The 21,743-nt window shown below is 40.3% G+C and overlaps 1 protein-coding gene across 3 annotated transcripts in view; it reads left to right on the plus strand.

Annotated features, from left to right (window-relative positions):
• LOC121278232 (uncharacterized protein KIAA0232-like) overlaps positions 1-7,031 on the plus strand; it is a 90,118-nt gene extending 83,087 nt beyond the window's left edge. For 2 of the 3 annotated variants that reach the window (XM_041188464.1, XM_041188455.1), the window contains 2 exons: positions 2,393-2,487; positions 4,545-7,031. In XM_041188464.1, coding sequence (XP_041044398.1) covers positions 2,393-2,487; positions 4,545-4,727 — 278 coding nt within the window. In that variant the 3' untranslated portion in view covers positions 4,728-7,031. The remainder of the gene's footprint in view (positions 1-2,392; positions 2,488-4,544) is intronic. The other variant, XM_041188470.1, reaches the window with a different exon arrangement.
• Positions 7,032-21,743: the final 14,712 nt, after the last annotated feature.

Consider the following 21,743-nt stretch of genomic DNA (forward strand, 5'->3'; position numbering starts at 1 on the left):
AGCACTGAGCAAAAGAGCTCACTCTCGGCTTAGGGAATTTCCCCCACCGCCCGCACAGGGAGTGCATAGCGCTTCCTGGTGGACATCACGCTGGGCGGGCCTTACTTGGCCTGCCCACATAAAATAATGGCGCGCCCCCAATTGGGGCCGCCGCTTGGAGACGCGTTCACATGTGCCCGCTCCTGAACCGCCCCCCCCCAAATGGTGTGTGTGTGTGTGTGTGTGGGGGGGGGATTCTTCCCTATGTTTCTAAATGAGGCTAGAGACTCCTATAGCAAGGCACCACAGAAGATGTTTGTTTCCCTACATACAACTATCCACTAAGAGTTCACTTAGATTTCTCAGCACATCACTACATCAGAGGTCTGGCTCCTCACTCCCCAAGCTCCAGCCTCTTGGAAGATATGTCAACTGCTGGCTGAAGACTGACAGCTCACTTCCCCCTGGGGGATAACATTAATCCTTCCAAACAGCATCTGGTAACTTTTACCGTATTAGTCATGCTGCAGCTTACAACTGCAGAAAGGTGCTCTCTTGAGGTAGGTTGCACACGCAGAACCAGAGAAATAGAAAACTAAAGCTATCCAATTCTAATGATTAGTCGGGTTCCACAGGTGCAAGGAGGTAGAACCCCCTCATTTCATCAGCAAAGACTTACTTTCCATTCATGTGTAGTTAATGTGCAATGCAACCACCTTATTTTGCATGTGAATGGCTGCTATCCAGGAAGCTGTTATGACCCTTTCATCATGCAATTTTCCACCTTACGAGATATGATGCAGTGCCATGTTTCAGAATGGTTGATTGGTAATTGGGTCTATCCACAACAGTCATGGATTCTGACTCCAGTAAAGCTTATACAGGCTGAGGGGCATATCAGATATAGACTAGGTCAGACAGTTTTTGTTTGGTTTTGGGGATGTGGGTACTGCTGGCAAGTCAAGCATTTATTGCCAATTGTTAAGCTGTCCGTGGGCATTGGGTAGGCATTTTGAAGTTTTGTGTTAGGTATCTGATTAATTCTGGTTCAGCCCTGCAATAGACCCCAGCAACAGTTATCAAAAATCATTGTAGTTGGCGCTATTCTATGCAACAACAGAATGAGAAAAGTTTGCAGCTTCGGTAAGCTGAAATAGATCATGTAGGGGTGATGCAGGGGAGCCCCCTATCTCTAGAATATGAGCATGTGGAACATGATAGCCAGCAACTGGAGAAATTAAGGGGACATTCCATTTAGTCAAGCACTTTAAATAAAAGTTGACACACAATGCCTTTTTGCTTTCATGGAACAGAAATTTACGTTTTCCTTCCTATCATCCAACTGCAGAAGTTGCAAGCTTGCACAGAAATGAACTATGTGGGCAAACTATGTTTACTTGTCAGAGCAAAATTCACTCAAACATACTCAATCTACTTACACTCGTAAGCAAAATAAGTAAAGTATCAATAGAGCAGTCTGGTCAGGCACAATTTGAGTGTTGTATTCAGTTTGTTATTAAGGCAAAAGGAAAATATTGAAGCCTTGGAAACAGTGCAGAAAAAGATCACAGGTCTGATCTTCGTATTAGAGACTGGGTTATAAAGAAATGTTAGGAAAACACACTTCCAAAAGAAGGTGATTGGGATGGGACCATGTAGAGGTACATAATGTAGAAAATGTGAATGTAATGCATTTCTTAAAATTAAACCACAACACTAGGACAAGGTACAAACTTATAAAAGGCACTTTCAAGGCTAATGTCAAGACCGATTAATTGCTATGTGGATTGGCCTTAATAGTGGTTAGTGGAGGCAAAAACTCGGGCATCATTCAAGAAGCAAGTTCAGTGTTGTGTTAGGATGTTGTAAGATTCTATGGAAAGAAGAGCTGGATGAGCAGAATGGCTTCCTTGATCTGCACTTATTTTTGCAATCTGAGCCTCTTTACGTACCTGCTAGATGACTCAGCTGTCATTCATCTATATATGGAATGGCACTTTATAGCTTTGATAGGTGTGTAAAAGCTATTTGCATTTTGCTGAAATCGTGGATATGTTGCAACACTTGGTTTGTAGCAATGCAGCCAGATTTCAATCTCTGATAATAGGTGGGAAGAATTATGGTTGCATGACTTTTAAGTGTAACCCTGCCTTTCTAGCCAAAAGCAAAATTCTGTTCCACCAATTAAAAAGTCACTGGTAAAGCACTTAATTCATATAAAGCAATTTTTAAATATTTAATTCTACATTTTTACATTACATCATGCATCCCAACTCATGCCTGATTTCTGTTTATCACTACAAGTTCAAATTAAAAATATTATTCAATTTCTTGATTTTGTTATAAATCTAAGGCAATATTTTTTTTAAGAACAGCTAAGAAGTTACTCTTGTTTAATAATGTTTTTTTTTAGAATGCTACACTGATGCCAAGGAAAAGGATGGAACTGAGTGTCCAATTTTAAGGGGACATTCACACAATGGCGATTGTCTTCTCCAGTTAGACCTGGTAAGTTAACTAAGTGTTAAAGATCTGTTTCCAAAGATAAATGTTTCAATTTTACATTGAAACATAAATCCCTTAACATGAAATGACAGTTACAGTGTTTATTTTAAACTGTTTTTCTTGAGAACTGAATGTTCAGTATCCGGTACAGTTAACTTCAGAGAGAAGTACAAGACCTATTGCATTACTGAAATTTTGCATAGATGAAGTCTGAGTAGAATTCACATTTATGGTTGTGCAATGACATCCGTTTCTTAATCTAGACTTGCATCTGCTAAAAGCATATATTCTGTTTAACCATTATTTTAAGACAGTTGTGCATGCTGTCCCTACTTTTACTACCCCAAGCACATTAGGCCTAAAGCCTGTGCACAAAATTCATTAACACCCATCATATCCAAATAAACATTAACACTTCCCCTCACACAATACATAAATGAAGCATGCTTGCTCTATTTTCATTGCTATAAAGAAAGGTAGAACAATTAAAATGGTACACTATAAATTAAGGTTTGGATTTTGAAATGTTGCTCACACATCTGACACATTCTGTTGAAAATGTAGAAAAAGAGAATTCCGTTCAATGAGATACTGTTGCAGACCTTTTATAAATGTTAAATTATCCTTCTAATGTAATTAAGAGAACAACTGAAGGTAATGAAGTGGGTTAGTGCATTGTTTTTTAAGCTCAGGGCTAGGTTTGAATCCAGCTCAGGCAGATGGGATGAAGGTCTGCCTTCTCTACTTATTATAAGGATCCTATTTAAAGTGAGCTTGGCTAGTCTAAGCCTATTCCCAGTGGCTGCAAAACTTATCCTAAATTAGCAGAATTGCAGGGGAGGTGGTGAAAGAGAGACCTGAAGAATAATGAACATTATTAACGAACAAGATTAATGTACACTACTTGTGTAGAGTAGGGGGAACATTATCCTATCTCAGGCTCATACTAAATGGGAATGTTTGGAGCTTTGGTTTGCCAGAAGAGGAAATATTTTCTAATCCCTGCATTCCACCCCCTCAGCTGCCAAATAAAATTAAATATAGAACTTGAAATTGGGTAACTTTGTTAGTATTTTAACCTATGATGAATATAACATACTATAAGTAAGCATTAACAAGAAGTCTGACTAAAAAGGTGTTTCAAAACATGCAATTTAAAAATCAAATCATCTGCCTTTTGTTTAGAGTTTCAACAGTCTTATATTGTGACAATCCAGAAACTTCAAGCATGCTGCGTATCTGCATAAATATAGCTGAGCTAGAGGATTTACATTTTATCTTTTGCTCAGAAACCATTATTCAATGCAAGCTATGTTTTCATTCAAATGTTAAATATTGATCCAGATTCTGTAGTAATGGCAGTAAAATTGTCAGTATTCATTACAACTGTGAAACAAACAGCAACTTCTGGCACCTGCATATGCAGAGTTAAACATGGAAAGCCAGAAGTTGCTTTCAACGATTCTGCTTCTCCATGGAGTACGCTGTTGAAGTCCTCGCAGGTGGAAATCTTCAGAAATCACTGAATTGACATGAACTTCCATTTATTGTACTCTGATCTTGCTGGAAAAAACTCCAGTGTATTGTTGAATGAGTCGTAACTGGGTTTCTAACAGCCAACTAAAAGTCGTAATTGCCGCTGAATGATCTCTGGTTTGGCATCTGTACGAATTCTTCAATGTAATTGGCTGCTGAGCTTGCTTGATGACATTATGGTTGCTGGATTCTGGGATCCCCTTTAGTTAGCGCCAGAATCAAATTAACCTTGGGGAAGGTGAAATTCATGGCTAGATCTTTGTGGGCAGCTTTCTTCAAGATCAGTGGCAAGTGCTGCCACTTCACCATTGACTGCAAAGTCTGGGTCATTAAGAGTAGCTGCCGTGAATGCAACCAGAGCAGGAATGATCCATCAAACCTGGAATAAAATGATCGCATTTTTATTATTTCTAAATCTAATGGAAGGGAAAGTTATTTTAATTTCAATAAGTGATTCAGGAAAGAAAAATATGAATTGCAGCTTTAAATAGTGAAAATTTTAAAGTTATATTTTCCTATCTCAGCAGACTACAGCAGCCTGTGAGGTGAACTGCAGAGTAGAGCATGACGCTAGAGGGAAGTCAGCTGTCATCCGCAGGAAGCTTTTCTCCAGTGACTGTTCAAGCTCAGATGAAACTGCTTCAGAAGGCGGAAGTGACTGGGATGACCCTCCAGATGAAGAGCTTTTTTCTCGCACACATCTTTAATTCTGCGCAGCTGTTTCCAGCTTGAAAGCAACGACCCTTATAATAAGTTCACAACTCTCTTGTTGAGAACTTATTGCTCTTTTAAAAAATACTTTAGTTTTCTTTTCATTTAACTGCTTTAGATAGGTATTTATCTTTCTCTTCTTGTAGGTTTCACTGTTAGGCATTGAATGCAATACCATGACAGAAAAACTAATTAAGATAGTTTATTGAAACCTTGGCTTTTTCAACTAGTATAGGTTGTGTTTGTCAAAGAATGATTGTGCATGTGCCTATCTTACTAGCATCAATGCTTATTTTGCTGATTAATTACTACCGCTTTCATTACTACTGTAGGACTACCACTGTCACTAGGACTACTATGTCTACTACAACTTCTGCTATTCAGAGGCTCTTAGCATATGGCACAGTATAATGCTTTGTTAAAGAACTGGGAGATAAATACTTCAAGCTAAACTTTTCACATAACTAGATCAGTGCCTTTCTGAATGCAGGAGAACAGCATGGATGAATAGACTTAAATCATCTAATTGAAACCTGTTATCTCACTTCAAAGTAGGAATGACAAGATTGTGCTTTAGAGCCAGAATAAGTATAAATACTTTTTTTCCTGAATGATTCTAAATGCGTTTGCATAAAATTGAGAAGTTTAGTGAGTATGGCTTGTGAACTACTAACTGTGAAAGCCCAGGATTTTACAAAGTTGTGCAAAGGTTTCAGTGTAAAGGTTTGGGTTGATCAAACAGAATGAGACTAATTTTACTTAGAGCTTAGGCATCAGTATTAAACAGGAGGGTGGTAAAACCGTGCATTCTCATTGTGTGAGAAATCCTGAGCCAATGCAGTTAGTCCATGTTGTGGCTGTGATTTTGTAGATCTTAGCAGAATTCGTTTTGTGTTTTGGAGGGGTGTGAGGAACCATTCTGGCATTTACTTGTGCTGACTACAAGAACCAAGTGTAGACTTAAAAACTTAAGAATCTCATTTACATGTGTGACTGCAGTAGTGATTGTTGCTTCATGTGGCTTGCTTTGAGGTTTTATTTTCCTTATTTTGTAACACTGGTGTCATAAACATCTCTTTGACATCATAATGTAATTGAATATTTTTCACACCCATGTGCTTTGAATCTGCAAAATGAAAAGCCAAGGGGAACAATATTCTGGTCACCAGGTGCAACTAGTCATGAGTGCTTTCAACTTCATGACTGGCAACCTGGATCCCATGACGGTAATCGCTGGTTACGACAGAAATCAAAAATTCAAGTTAAGTTTTCTTGAACTTGAATTTATATTAGGAACAGAGTAACCACAGAACTTATCATGGTGATAATTGATATTATAATAAGAAAGTAGAAGGATTGAGTTGAATTAGCTTTGGGATAAATTCAGCATCCAGAACTGTTCTAAGCTGCAACATTATTTTTTTTGTTGGCATGTATAAGCCAGATGTAAAATATGGAATAATAGTTTGCACATAAGTTTGTCAGAGATGGCTATTATGCTCTGTGCAGTGAAACAGTCAGCAGTTTTAAGCATTAACATTTTAAATCTTACAAAACATTTATCAGGGCCCTTTCTGTAGACTAATTTTTGATTGGATATTTTATTTGAAACGAAGCTTATGTAAACTAGCAAAAACAAATGATACAGCTTTAAGAAATTCATAACCATTATTTTAAGTAGGGTTATAGAATTTTTTTAAATGGCTATGGATGTTAACCAGAACAGAGGATTGAAAGCCTTCTCTAAATCATATTTGCTTAAGTTATGATTTCTTTTTAGAGCTGCTTATACAGATGAGGGAGGACTTCAAGTCAGGTGATGCATGAGCCTGACAAAAAGAGAAATATAATGTTGTATCATCTTGGGAAAGAAGAAAAGGCTTGAGAAGTGGGTTAGGGAATAATGAAATGTTTACACATGTCACCTGTACTAGTTTCCATATTTACAAGATTCAAAAAACAAAAAAGCAGCATTCAATTGGGATAGTTTGAGAAATGTGATTTCAAGTTTCTTATGGTCAGGTTTTCAACTGAGTGGTTTATTGAGAAATTGCAGGGAAGGGGAGTTTTATTTGTCATCTATTGCAAGCAGGTTGAAAAGAGAACGTAGAACTCACTGTAGAATAGTGTATACCATAGCACTGAAACCTGAGTTCCCCATTTCTCAGTTGTTAGCCTTTTTCTAATTTTTGCTTAAAGTGGTTGTATTGTTCTCTGATTTCATGTACACCAGAGTAACTGATTTTGTTTCATTGTGGAATTACTTTACACCTAAATAAAGACTCAAAAGTAAAATCCAATTAGCAGTAATTTTCTTTTTTTAATGTTGATCTCTCTTCGTACAATATTCATTTAAATACCATTTTTAAAAATGTTGTTACGTCAGGGACATTCACATATTAACCAACTATTGAGTTATAATTTTGAGCAGTGACTTACTCAAGGGACATAAAGCAAATCTGTCTGTTTAATGTTTTAAAAAAACCCTCACTCTCAATACAATATTGACAGGCTCTGAATTCAAACGTCTGTAACCGCTGGTTTCTGAGAATTAAAACTAAGCCACAAACATTCCCAGATATATTGAGTACTGCTATAATTTTCTTCCCTAATTTCTCTCACTTTTCATCTCATGCCAAAATTGCTGACATTTGATGGGTTACCATTCTATGGATAACAGCACTTGTCTAGTCTTTCTCAAAAATAGCCGTTGTTTCTGTGTCAGCAGAATCAATCCTATCATATGCACTGCAGGAACTCACCAAGCCTCCTTTGATAGAATCTTCCAAATCCATGACTTACACCAGCTGGAAGAACAAGGGCAACAAGTGTATGGGAATACCACCACATGCAAGTTGCTCTCCAAGCCATACACTATCCCGACTTGAAACTATATTGTCATTCCTTCACAGTTGCTGGGTCAGAATTCTGGAACTCATTTCCTAAGAGCACTGTGATTGTACCTACACCACAAGGACTGCAACAGTTTAAGAAGGCATCGCACCATCATCTGCTTAAGGCAATTAGGGATGGTCAACAAATTATAGTTTGCCAATGATGCTCACATCCCCTGAACAAATATAAAAGAAAAAGCATCAGAGCCAATATTGATCCCGCTCATCATCTGACAAGTGATTTCCAGTACTACACTCAAAATGACCACTATCCATATCTGCAGAATTACTTTTATTGTTTACTGCCTTTAAAGTCTGCTGCGAAGCTTCCTAAAACTAACATTTTGAGAAAATGTATGCTTAGAATGTATGCTTAGAATGTATTTTTATTAGAATGGCCCACGGATTTCACTTTAAATCCTCTCAAAAATGAGACAAATTATAGATCTTCCTCACAAATGAAACTGCATCGTCGGTCTTCGCTATGAGTTTTTGCAATGCTACATATGTGACATACAGACATACAAACATATGAAATTGGAGCAGAACTAAGCCATTCAGCCCCTCGAGCCTGCTCCACTATTCAAAGAGATCATGATTGATCTGTTTGTTTTGAATTCCACATCCTTATCTACCTCCTAATAACCTTTGATTCCCTTGTCTAACAAGAATCTATCTATCCCCACCTTAGAAATATTCAATGACCCTGCCATCTGAGGCAGAGAGATCCAAAATCCCATAACTCTCAAAGAAAAAAATTATCATCTCTGTTCTATAAGGGCAACCCCTAATTTTTATACAGTGCACCTTGTTCTGGACTCACCCACAAGAGGAAACATCCTTTCCACATCATGTCCACCTTGTCGATACCGTTCAGGATCTTAAATACTTAAATCAAGTCACCCCTCGCTCTTCTAAACTCCAGTGGAAACGAGCCCAGTCTGTGTAACCATTCCATGTAAGACAATCCGCTCATTTAAGGTATCAATCTAGTAAACTTCCTCTGAACTGTCTCCAATGCTTTTACATCCTTCCTTGAAAAAGGAGACTCAAACTGGGCACAATTTTCAAGATGGCGGTCTCACCAATGCCCTGTATAATTGAAGCATAACATCCTTATTTTATGTATAATTCCTCTCAGAATAAAGGATAGCATCCTATTAGCCTTTTTGATTACCGGGTGTACTTGCATAGTAACTTTGTGATTCATGCACTAGAACATCTAGATGTCTCTGCACCTCAGAATTCTGCAGCTGTTCTCTGTTTCAGTCATACTTTGCTTTTTTATTCTTCCTGCCAAAGTGAACAACTTTGCATTTTCCCTCATTATACTCCATCTGCCAGTTTTTTGCCCACTCTCTCAACCTATCTATATCTGTCCTGCAATTTCCTTATGACATCATCACAACATACTTTCCTACTTATCTTGTGTCATTTGCAAATTTAGCTACCATGCCTTCGCTCCTCTCATCTAAGTCATTGGTATAAATTGTAAAAAGGTGAGGTCCCAGCACAGACCCCTGCAGTACCCCATTCGTCACATCCTTCCAATCAGAAAAAGACCCATTTATGCATACTCTGTTTTCTGCCAGCCAATCTGCTATCCATGCTAATGTTACCCCAACACCATAAGTTTTTATGTTCTGCAATGACCTTTGATGTGGCACCTTACCAAATGCCTTGTGGAAATCCAAGAACAGTATGTCTACAGGCTCCCCTTTATCCGCAGTGCATTTTACTCCTTCAAAGAATTCCAATAAATGGGTTAGACATGATTTCCCTTTCAGAATGCCATGCTGACTCTTCCCGATTACCTTGATTTCTCAAAGTCTCCTCAATGATCGATTCTAACATCTTCCCCATGACAGACGTCAAGCCTATAGTTTCCTGTTTTCTGCCTCACTCTCTGAATAGATGGGTTATATTTGCTACTTTCCAGTCTGATGGAACTTTTACAGAATATGTATAGAATACTCCTCTGATATTTAGCCAGAAGCATCAAATGCTTTGCCTATACCATTAAAAACAGTTAAACTGGTAACATCATATCTGTTGAAAAGATTTAGACCCAAATGTTAATGGGGAAACAGGAAGGATGCAGAGGAGCCTGGAACTGGACAGAGAACATGGCAAGTCCAGGGACTTCAAGGTCCTGCCAAAAGACCAAGACCATGATTGGGGCTGCAGGGGCTCAAGGCCTCTCGGCTCACAAAGGGTTCTATAAGGAATTGATCTCCAATACTTAAAACGGTTTGTACCTCCCATCTTGGATTTGCTGTTGGGCAACCATCAGAGCAGGCCTTATGATGTATAGTTGAACTTTACATTGTGGCACTAAATTATGTTGTAGGGCAGCAACGTTTGAATGTTAATTAGGCCTCTGTCTTTTATGAAAGCCTTATCAATGGCCTGAGTTGAGTTGTAAAATTTAAAATGTATAGGAAGTCAGCAGGTTGGAGCTTGGAGGTAGTTTTTTCTCCCCTCCCCCCCAAAAATTATGATCTTTAGTTTTATAGTACTCCTGCTGGGTGGCGGGAGTGAGGAGGTTAATACTGGAGTTTTAGAATTTTGTCACTAGTTAGTCCTTAATACTACAGGGTGAAATGTGTTGGAAGTTAGAAAAATGGAGCAGAATTTATTGAATATTTATTTTTGGTCTTGTTAAAATGATATAATCCTGTTGAAATAATAAAAACTGCCAGATTTGTGTATCGATTAAAATTATAAATAATTATATTACAAAGCGTTACATGTAATGCTGTGGTCATGACACACTTTTGAGACCTTGATATCCCAGTGCAAGCTAAGGAGATTAAAGTTTCTCTCAGAAGGTTGCAAGAATCCTTTGTGAAATCAAACTGGATACTGTTCTGTGATAATGACGAGACGGATCTAGAAGGATGAGATCAAATAGGCTGAAGAGCCTCTGTTCTTGTGATCTTCAATGTGCCTCTGAAATTTGAAGCAGAGTGAATGAGTGTCTGTTGAAACACCATCAGAACTTTTGTCTTAAAAGTCTGACACTGCAGTGTGGCAGCTTCTCAATCCTTTCCAGAAGGCATTTGATTCCATAAGGTGCCACATAAAAGGTTATCGTACATGATAGGAGCTCTTGGTATTGGGGGTAATGTATTAGCATAGATTGAGGATTGGTTAACACAAAGAAGACAGAGAGTCGGGATTAATGGGTGTTTTTCAGGTTGGAAAGATGTAACTAGTGGAGTGCCACAAGAGTCGGTCCTAGGGCCTCAATTATTTACTGTCTATCATAATGACTTGGAGGAGGGGGCAGGATGTCATGCATCCACATTTGCTGATGATACAAAAATAGGTGGGAAGGCATGTTGTGTTGAGGACATGAGGAATCTGCAAATGGATATAGATAGGTTGAGTGAGTGGGAAAAAACTTGGTAAATGGAGTTTTATGTAGTATAGTGAGAGGTCATGCACTTTGGTCGGAAGAATCAAAAGGCAGACTATTATTTTAATGGAGAGAGACTCCAAAAAAGTGCAGCATGCAGGTGCAGAAAGTAATTAAGAAGGCAAATGGAATTTTGGCCTGTATTGCTGGAGGATTGGAGTTTAAAAATAGGGAAGTCTTGTTACAACTGTACAGGGTGTTGGTGAGGCCGCACCTGGAGTAATGTCTACAGTTTTGGTCCCCGTATATACTGGCATTGGAGGCAGTTCGAAAGAGATTCACTAGGCTGATTCCTGGGATGTAGGGGTTGACTTATCAAGAAAGGCTAAACAGGTTAGGCCTTTATTCATTACAGTTTAGAAGAACGAGTGGTAATCCTATTGAAACCTACAAGATTCTGAGGGGGCTTGACGGGGTAGATGTTGAGAAGATGTTTCCCTTCATGGAGGAATCTCGAATTAAGGGACATTGTTACAGAATAAGGGGATACTCATTTAAAACTGAGATGTGAAGGAATTTCTTCTCTGAGGGTAGTGAGTGTCTGGAGTTCTCTTGAGGGTTGTGGAGGCTAGATCACAAAGTATTTAAAAGGAGGTAGAAAGATTTTTGAAATATTGGGGATTTGACACCTATGAGGAGCCAGCACGAAAGAAGAATTAGGCCTGGGGCAGATCAGCCAAAGTCTTATTGAATGGTGGGGCAGGCTTGAGGGGCCAAATGGCCTACTTCTGCTCCTATTTCTTATGTTCTTATGCTCTTTCATGAAAACCCCCAAAGTACGTTGTTGAGAAGTTATCAGTTGACCGGGTGGATTGGTAGAAATTGAATCTCCCCATTTGTAGTTGGGTTTTAAAATTGAAGAACTTTAAGTGAGTACTTACTGGAAAACCTACATGTTAATTGATCCCATTCCCATCAGAAATCATGAATTAATAAATATGGAGGGATGTTGATTTCCTGTTACCAGATGGGTCTAGTTGGAATATTTCTTTTTTTAAAAACTGCCTGTGCTAATAAATAGATCTATATTTTCTTTAGAACCCCTTGAGTAGGATTCAAGTAGGAAGAATCTTGTAGGTAAAGGTAGGAAGCAATGTGGAAAATCTTGGCACCATAATAGTGAGAAAGTATTTGTAACGCATAAACTCAGTTGCGTTTTCAGATCCTTGGAAAAGTGTAACTTTCCATTTGGATGAAGAGATTTGTATGTGCAAGAACACTGAACTGTTGAAAGACCATGAAAGATAATGATTTTTTTCGGTGCTGTTGAGATTTACTAAGATTTTGCCATTACCTGGCCAGATTCCTGATCCTGGAATTGTTGCTCTGTGCAGCCTAATGAAGAAACCACATTCAGAATGTGCACAATGCCTCATAACTTGATGCTCCTTCTTTGTTGAAGTAGAATATGATTGTACTTGCCAAGGACCAAATACTGCTGATGATGACACTTTTCCATCTTTCTAAATAATGTTGGCAAATCTGGGCCACAAAATCCTACAGGCTAGATATACAGGATACTTCATCAGTAGTGTGTTGCCCCAAAGTCTGGTAGCTCCATGTCTGATGAGTGATTCTGACTCCTGTTAAAATGAATGCAGCTCCTCTCTGTCAGTAAGTTGACTTGAATGGGCTAGGTGAGGAAAGAATCGAATAAAGATTTTCTTTTTAAAGTCAAAATGTTTCTGAATGTGATGTTTAGTGGGCCATTGGAGTACTTGGAGCAAAAAATTCCTTTTCTCTAGCATTTCTCGACTTTTTTGACAACAAAGCTCCTGAGCCAGTCCAAACATTGAGGAAAAATTACACTCTGCTCCCAAGCTGAGATATAGCAGCTGATCTTGTGAATTGTTAAGCCAAATGAAATTAGCTTATTTTAAATAGATTTTTCTTTGTGTGTAAATCAAAGGAACTGCCTCACTTTTCTTTATCATAGAAATATATGGATAGTGGTTGACCTATGTCCAGGTATTAATTATACCAAAATGGATTATCTCAAATTTATCTTTGCAGATTGGCTTGTTGCAATGCCTCTCTTTTGAAAAAAAAGAGGCCCTGCCTTAACTGAAGCAACTTAAGAATCAGAAATTTAAGTAGAAACTGCTTTGCTCACGTAAATGGTGCTTAAAATAATTCACCTTTCATAAATGATCTGGTTAAAATATAATGCAGCTCCTCAATTCCCAACATTGCAGGATCATTCTTAGGAATGAGAAAGAGAGTGCTTAGCCACTGGCATCTTGCTCGGGGGTCCCTTTTGGATCAGAAGTGGGAGGAGGGCATGAGGCCTCAGATCCTGCAGGAGGGAGGAATAGGGGAACAAGTGGTATCCATCTCCTCTGCGGATACAAGATCTCCTCCACCAAGATTTCCAGAGCTGCATTCCAGAGCCTATGTGCCTACACCCTCAATCCCTGAGCCATCCTATGATGTGCCGCCAAAGAACATCACAACTTTAATGGAAGTCCATGGGAGGAAACCACATATACTGCTAAACCTGCAGGTGTCTGTTTAGCACCTCTAGCTCAAACTATGGAAATCAGCAATTATGACTGAAAGTGTGTGCTAAATCTGAACTTGGAAACAGGCTAGTCTTATTAATTAGCACTGTATGCATTTAGCATCCATTTTCACCCTATGGCCAAAATAACTCCTTAATATCTTAAGACCACTACAATAAAAATAACATCTAGAAAGATTAGGAATAACAACAGAGCCAGATTTCAACACAGTATTTTATAAATACAACAATTAGACAAATAAATAATTCTCAGTAATCCACTTGGGCTAGAATTTTCCCATTGGCGATTTGGGGGTGGGCCCGCTCGCTGACGGGAAAATGATGTTGGGAGGAACCCCCAACGTCATCCTGGTCCATTTAAATATTGAGGTGGGTGGACAGCGAAAATAGCTGTCCGCCCACCGACCTGTCAATGGTCAATTAAGGCCATTGACAGGATAATTAAGATCATTAAAGACCCTGCCTGTCCAACCTTAAGGCTGGCGGGCGGGCCAGGAGCCCCAGCGGGCTCCTGATAATACATGAAACCTCATCCACTGGCGGGATGAGGTTTCATGTCTGTTTTTAAAAAGTTTAATAAAGTTTATGTCCTTTTTATTAACATGTCCCATCTCGTGTGACATTGTCACATGAGGGGGACATGTTAATAATTTTTATATTTTTATATTTTTATTGTTTTTTACACTGTCAGTGATCTCCCCGAGACACCACTTAGTTTCAGGGAGCAACGCGCTCTTTCGTGCACATGTGCAAAAGAGCGCACTTTGACATATGGGGAATCCCTCTGCTCCCCCCCTGCACAGGAAGCGCAAACTTCCTGTCAGGCAGGCCACTGGGCAGGCCTTAATTGGCCCGCCCACTCAAAACGGCGGTGGGCCCCATGTTGGCAGCAGAGTTCGGCTGCCCACCCACTGCCAAGCCGGTGGGGTCCGCACATCCATCAAGGTAAGAATTCTGGCCTTGGTCTGTGTTTCAAATAATATATTTAAATTGTATAAGTATAAACAGTCACTGTTTTCTATCGACTTGGGAGACCAGCTATTGCTTGTGCTTGAATACTGTGTGGGCTTTAGGTTCTCTACTTATGAACACTCATGCCAACTGGGCCCTTACTAAGGATGTCAACAATTTATTCTCATTCCCACAGGATGGGGGCCTCATTCTTCCTTGAGAGTCATGACATCTTCATTTAGGGGATAATTTTTAGTGCCAAAAACAGATGGGAAGAGCGATGTAAAAAAATCCTGTAAAACACCATTTCTGGATTTAACGGAGGTGAGATGTGGGAGTGGGTAGGGGCAGGCAGCCAACATGCTCACAAGACACAGGGTTGGCCATTTAAATATATTGGGAGCCTCATATTTTACCTCTTACAAGTTTAACCTTGGCTGGCTGGGTTTCTCAAGCCTCAGAGGACAGCAACTGGGAAAACTTAAGCGTTTATTCAGCACTGCTCTTGGAGCAGGAGTGCTTCCCCACAGCTCACTGAATCTATCTTCTTCCCTGCCATCAGACACACTCCCCTCTCCACCAACCCACAAACCCCTGCCAACCACCCCCCCACACACACAACCTTTTTTACACTATTCACCCCAGCGAGTATCATGGCCCTAGTTTTTCTGATCCCATCCTTATCCCTTCTCTTATCTCACTCGTACCCATCCCATCATCATTCTTCTTTGAACCTCTGCAGTGCCATTCTTTTTTTGTAATCTCATTCCTTGTTCCCTACCAGTCTGTCACCTCCTTTGTGAATTCCCTAAGTTATCTCTTTCTCTTTTCTAGGTTGAAAACCACACTAATTGAATCTTCAGATGCCTCAGTCATCCATCTACATTTTGTTTGTGAAATACCCATGACTATGTTTCCTCTGCTGACATGATAAAGCTCTGAAGAAGAGTCATAAGGACTCGAAACATTAACTGTTTTTTTTTTCATTCCACAGATGCTGCTAGACCTGCTGAGTTTTTCCAGCATTTTCTGTTTTTGTTTCAGATTTCCAGCATCTGCAGTATTTTGCTTTTATGATAAAAGTTGGTCATGGTTATGAAGATAGGTTGGAGTCATTCCATTAGATGGCATTCATTTGTAGCATGGTGTTTCCATTTGTAGAGCGCTTAATTAGCAACATCCAAACGAGGTGGATTATTCGTTAAGGTTACATGGTAAACAAACAGTGAAGGATTGAAAAAGTGCCAGTGAGCTTGAAAGCTACAAAGCAATATTTTATAATACTATAAAATGGCACAGGTGGTAGCTGTCTATCCAAAGTGAAAGGACAATAATCTGTACCAATTATTTGTTTTTTATTGAAATTACACATTTGAGATTTATGGTGTAAGACCGTGAGGTGGAACTCAGAGACTAGGATACGATTCTTCACTGACCATTTGCCACATGATTATTTGCAGAGGTCAGCTAGGTACATGCAACATGGAAATTTACTGTGTACAGTCTGATGTCCTATAGAATCACAGAATGGTTACAGCACAGAAGGAGGCCATTCAGCCCATCCTGTCTGTGCAGGCACTCTGAAGGAGCAATTCACCCTGCAACCATTCTCTTGAATCTTTACAGCAGCCTGTCTAATGCCTTCAAATCCTTCTTAAAGTGTGGTGCCCAGAACTGGACACAATACTCCAGTTGAGGCTAAACCAGTGTTTTATACAGGTTTAACATATCTCCTTTGCTTTTGTCCTCTATGTCCCTTTTGATACAACTCAGAATGTTGTATGCTTTCTTAACTGCTCTCTCAACCTGGCTTGCCACCTTTAATGACTTCATACGTATACACCCAGGTCCCTCTGTTAATGTAGCGCCTTTAAAATTGTATTCTTTATTTTGTATTGTGTGTCTGCACACGTTCTACCAAAATGAATCCCTTCACACTTTTCTGCATTAAATTTCATCTGCCTCTTGTCTGTCAATTGCACCAGCCCGTCTATGGCCTTTTGAAGTTCTACACTACCCGCCTCAAGGTTCATGGTACTTCCAAGTTTTGTATCATCCACAAATTTTGAAATTGTGCCCTGTAATCAAGAAGCATGTGAAAGCACAATATTGACTGCTTGGGAGCAAGTGTCCTGTCTGTCCTTTGAACCAAGTACAGTTTAAAATAGAAAGATTTCACTGGGTGGTGCGGATAGCATTTTAAAAAAAAGACAGATGCAATTAGCACCAAAACAAATAAAACAATGAAGTGCTGTCTATTGTGCCAATGTCAAGTCTCTGAAGTAATTTACTATACAAAATATGCAGCTGTCAAGTTTCATTCCAAGAGTTGTTGATATTTTGTGTGTTAGCAACATCAAGTGGTGTAAAATTGTTACTGCAACATTTTCCTTTCCTAAATCGGTTTAGAGTTTAGGATTTTTTACTTGAAGTTCAATGTTAAGCAACCTCCATTACAAGATGATAAATGTATTGTAAATTATTTACTAATCGGTATTTAGCATTTCACCCATAAGTACATAGAAAACCAACTGGTTTATTTCAAGTATGTTTCAAAAACTGATATGATTGGAAATAAGGCACTTGCGTGGTCCGAACTTGCTGTTTTGCTACAAGAATCCAATTGGGTCATGAACTATCCTTTTAAAACCATATGTACATTGAGAAGTAAAATCAAGATATGTTACTCTAAATTATATGACTGTCCTAACTAATGGCTGAGACTACAAGAGCTCAGTAACTAGAGACAGGAAAATCCCTAGGATGTTATGCAGTGAAGATATAAAGATAGATTTGTAGGTTATGCATGAGTGTGTTTGAAGACCTTCCTATTTTAGACAGCATTTAATCTTGGGATTAACTCTGAGAGAAGACATCCACCTCAAGAAAATGTATGCATTCTAGGTACGAGGTACAAAGCATTAGAATTGCTTAGCCAGTCTTTGCTGCTGCTTGTATTCTGCCTCCCATTTGTATAACCCAATCCAAATAGCTCTGTTGGTAATAATGGCCATGGAGGTGGAGAATGCTATTTCTACAGTTAACCAATAACAGCAGCAATCCTCAACACAAGTTGCTCAATATGTTGACAGTTATGATTTCATTAATGACGGGTGAGCCAGGCATTACACTTAAGGGTTCAGGAACCAAGATTTTGAGTATTACAGCAAGTTGCAAGTACAGCATTTGTTACCGAACCCACTATCTTGAGATAATGCAACATCCACCTAACTGAACATCTTTTATTTGTACAAACTATTTGTTTGCTAACAATATCCTACAGACTGATCTCTATCCTTTTCTGCTCTTTTAAAATATTACTTGCTTTAGTATTTGCAATAAAATATTGATTCATAATTGTTTTGCACAATTTCTATTTTTATTTTAATTGTGATTGAGGATTGCCCAAAATGTCATTTTTTTTCTGCTATGATTGCATCAAGTAGCCCCATCCTGGCTGAACTCCTTATCAGATAGGATTCCAGAATGTGCATTTTCAAGGAGGAAAGTGCAATAAAAAATTATGATAATTGTGATACTGTCATTTGTTGCTTTGGTCTTTTGCGCTTTTCAGTCCTTCAAAGAACAACAACTCATCTTTCAATTTGGCACTTTACAGCCTTCCCGACTCCTCACTGAGTTCAACAATTTCAGACTATAATCTCTGCCCCATTTTGTTTCCTTTTCTTTATAAGAATGGTACCGGGGATGAGGGACTTCACTTATGAGGATTGATTGGAGAAGCTGAGGTTGTTCTCTTTAGAGAAGGTTGAGGGGGAGATTTAAAAATGACCAAAATCATGAGGGTTCTGCACAGAGTAAATAGAGAGAAACTGTTTCCATCAGTGGAAGGAGTGAGAACCAGAGGACGCCGATTTAAGGTGATTGGCTAAAAGAACCAAAGCTGACCTGATGAAAAACCTTTCTGTACAGCGAGCAGTTAGGATCTGGAATGCACAGCTTGAGTGCGCTGGAGGCAGATTTAATCACAGTTTTCAAAAAGTAGTTGGATGATTATCTGAACAATACTGATTTATATTTATATAGCACCTTTAACACAATGAACTATCCCAAGGTGCTTCATCGGAGCATTATAAAACAAAGTATGACACTGAGACACATAAGCAGATATTAAGATAGATAACCAAAAGCTTGGTCAAAGAGGTAGGTTTTAAGAAGCTTGTTAAAGGAGGAAAGCAAGGTAGAGAGGCGGAGAAGTGTAAGGAGGGAATTCCAGAGCTTGAGGCCTAGGCAACTGAAGGCCACCAATGGTGGAGCAGGTATGATTGGTAATGCACAAGAGGCCAGAATTAGAGAGGCGCAGGTATCATTCTGTGGAATTGGAGGCGATTACAGAGATAGGGAGACGCAAGGCCACAGAGGTATTTGAAAACAATGACGAGAATTTAAAATCAGGATGTTGTTTGGTCAGGAGCCAATGTCGGTTAGCAAGCACAGAGGACAGCGACTCGCTGTAAGTTAAGACATGGGCAGCAGAGTTTTGGATGATCTCAAGTTTACAGAGGGTAGAATATGGGACACCAGCCAGGAATGCGTTGGATTGGTTGAATCTAGGGGTAATGAAGGCATGGATGAAGGTTTCAGCAGCAGATGGACTGAGACAGAACCATGGGGTAAAAGCAAAATACTGCAGATGCTGGAAATCTGAAACACAAACAAAAATAGCTGGAAAAATTCAGCAGGTCTGACTGCATCTGCGGACAGGAATACAGTTAACGTTTTGAGTCTGAAAGACTCTTTATCAGAACTAAGGAAAAACAGAAATGAGATGAAATATATGCTGGTTGAGGGGGGTGGGACAGGAATCATGGAATGGTTACACACAGGAGCCATTCAACCCGGTATGCCTGGGCTGACGGGTGAAATCGAGTGATGTTACAGAGGTGAAAATAGACGGTCTGAGGGTTGGCACAAATATGAGATCAGAAGCTCATCTCAGGATCAAATGTGGCATCAAGGTTGTGAACAAACTGGGTTTAATCTCAGGCTGTTGTGAAGGAGAGGGATGGAGTCAGTAGTTAGGGAATAGAGTTTGGAGCAGGGACCAAAAACAATGGCTTCAGTCTTCCTAATATTTAATTGGAGAAAATTTCTGCTCATCCACTACTGGGTGTCGATAACACTCTGATAATTTAACAACGGTAGAGCAGTCAAGAGAAATGGGGCAGATTTTACACTGTCCCACTGGTGGGTTTGTAGGTGGGATTGAATGTAAAATTCCTTGGATAGGTTTCCTGGTGGATTCCTGGCCTCTCTGCAGTCTTATGCTGGGGTGGACAAGGCCTCAGATGGCCTGTCTGTCCTTGCCCCAACTGAGGCCCTTAAAGTGGCCAATTGACCACTTAAGGGCCGTTTTCCTTCCAGCCTCAATTTTTTGGCTGGTGGGTGAAGTTCCCCTACCTCCATCAGCAGTCGTCTTTTAACTTCGGGCACTCCCCCAACCCCTTTTAAGGTTCAGTAACGGCAGGACCTCCCTCCCCTCCATCTGACTTCTCTGTGGACATCCCAATCCCTCATTGTACATAGCCCCAACTACCCCCCTGCTCCCCCCCCCCCCCAAGGCGTTCCCTACCCTCCCTGCACTGAGACCCCAAAACTTATCTCTTCCTGGAATCCTGGGATTTAGATTTTGGGGACTGCTTGCTTTCAGATTGGCCAGTAGCTGTCTGAGGTGGGACTTCTTGCTGAGTGAGGTGGAAGTCCTGCCTCCAGCCAATTAACACTCGTTGGAGTTAAATCACTATGGGGCAGACGGCATTGGCAGGGAGGTGTTCTCCACTGACTCTTTGGATGGCAGGAAGGGAAACCCTGCCATCCTAAAAATCCTGGCCATGGTGATGAGGCAGGAGGCAGGGTTGGGTGTTGTCAGCGTACAGGCGTAATCTAACACTGTGCCTTTGGACGATGTAGCCAAGAGACAGCATGTAGATGAAATATGGGAGGGGACCAAGGACTGATCCTTTGGGGACACCAGTGGTAATGGTATGGGAACAGTAAAAGAAGCTATTGCAATTCTCTGGCTACAATTAGATAGATAAGAATGGAACCACGAGAGCTGTCCTATCCAGCTGGACAATGGTAGAGAGGCACTGGAGGAAGATGGTGTGGTCAGTCATGTCAAAAGCTGCAGGCAGACTGAGAAGGACGAGGAAAGAAAGTTTACCTTTGTCACAGACACATAGGATGTCATTTGACTCTTTGATAAGAGCCGTTTTGTTACTGTGGCAGGGAAGGAAACCTAATTGGAGGGATTCAAACATGAAGTTAGATGGGGAATGTATTTGGGAGGTGACAGCACGCTCAAGGACTTTGGAAAGATAGGTTGGAAATGGTAGTTTGCAAGGTCGGAGGGGTCAGACTTTTGTTCTGAGGGGTGATGACAGCAGATTTAAAGGAGGGACAACACCTGGAGAGAAACGTTAACAATATCTGCTAACACGGGGCCCAGGAGGAGAAGTTGGGTGATCAGCGGTTTCGTGAAAATAAGATTGAGGGAACAGGAGCTAGATCTCATTGACAAGAGGCCATGCGGGGAGATAAGAGACAAATTAGAGAAAGATGCGAGCTCAGGGCTTGGGTGGAGAGAGCATTAGAGGAAATTTGTCTAGATGGGCATCCCACATGAGTCGGGAGATTGAAAACAGAGGTTATTGGGAGATTGAAAATAAAAGGAGGGGAAGCTGAAGAAGAGCAGCCAGTGTGTGAGCGGCCCAGTGAAGGAGTGGAGCTTTGAGGCTTTGGCTTGAGAGGCTTCGGTGAGCAGAAGCTGAGGACGAGCTTGCTCCCAGTGAGGTAAGGCCGGATAAGTTCCTTTAATTAAATTAGGAGTAGGTAACGGAGGCAGCAGTTAGGGCAGTCGAGTGCTCTGAATGCAGCATGTGGGAAGTCTGGGACAGTCCCTGATGACTACATCCAGCAACCAGCAACAGCTCCTGACAAACCGAGTTAGGGAACTGGAGCTGGAGCTGGATGAACTTTGGATCATACGGGAGGCAGAGGCAGTAATAGACAGGAGTTTCAGGGAGACAGTCACCCCTAAAAGTCAGGAGGCAGGTAGCTGGGTGACTGTCAGGAGAGGGAAGGGGAATAGACAGAAAGAGCAGAGCACTCCTGTGGCCTTTCCCATCAACATAGGTATACCGTTTTGGATACTGTTGGTGGGGATGACCTACCAGGAACAGTTGTTGTGGTCGCGTCTCTGGCA

This window comes from Carcharodon carcharias, chromosome 1 (genome assembly GCF_017639515.1).
Source record: "Carcharodon carcharias isolate sCarCar2 chromosome 1, sCarCar2.pri, whole genome shotgun sequence".
Classification (NCBI taxonomy): domain Eukaryota; kingdom Metazoa; phylum Chordata; class Chondrichthyes; order Lamniformes; family Lamnidae; genus Carcharodon; species Carcharodon carcharias.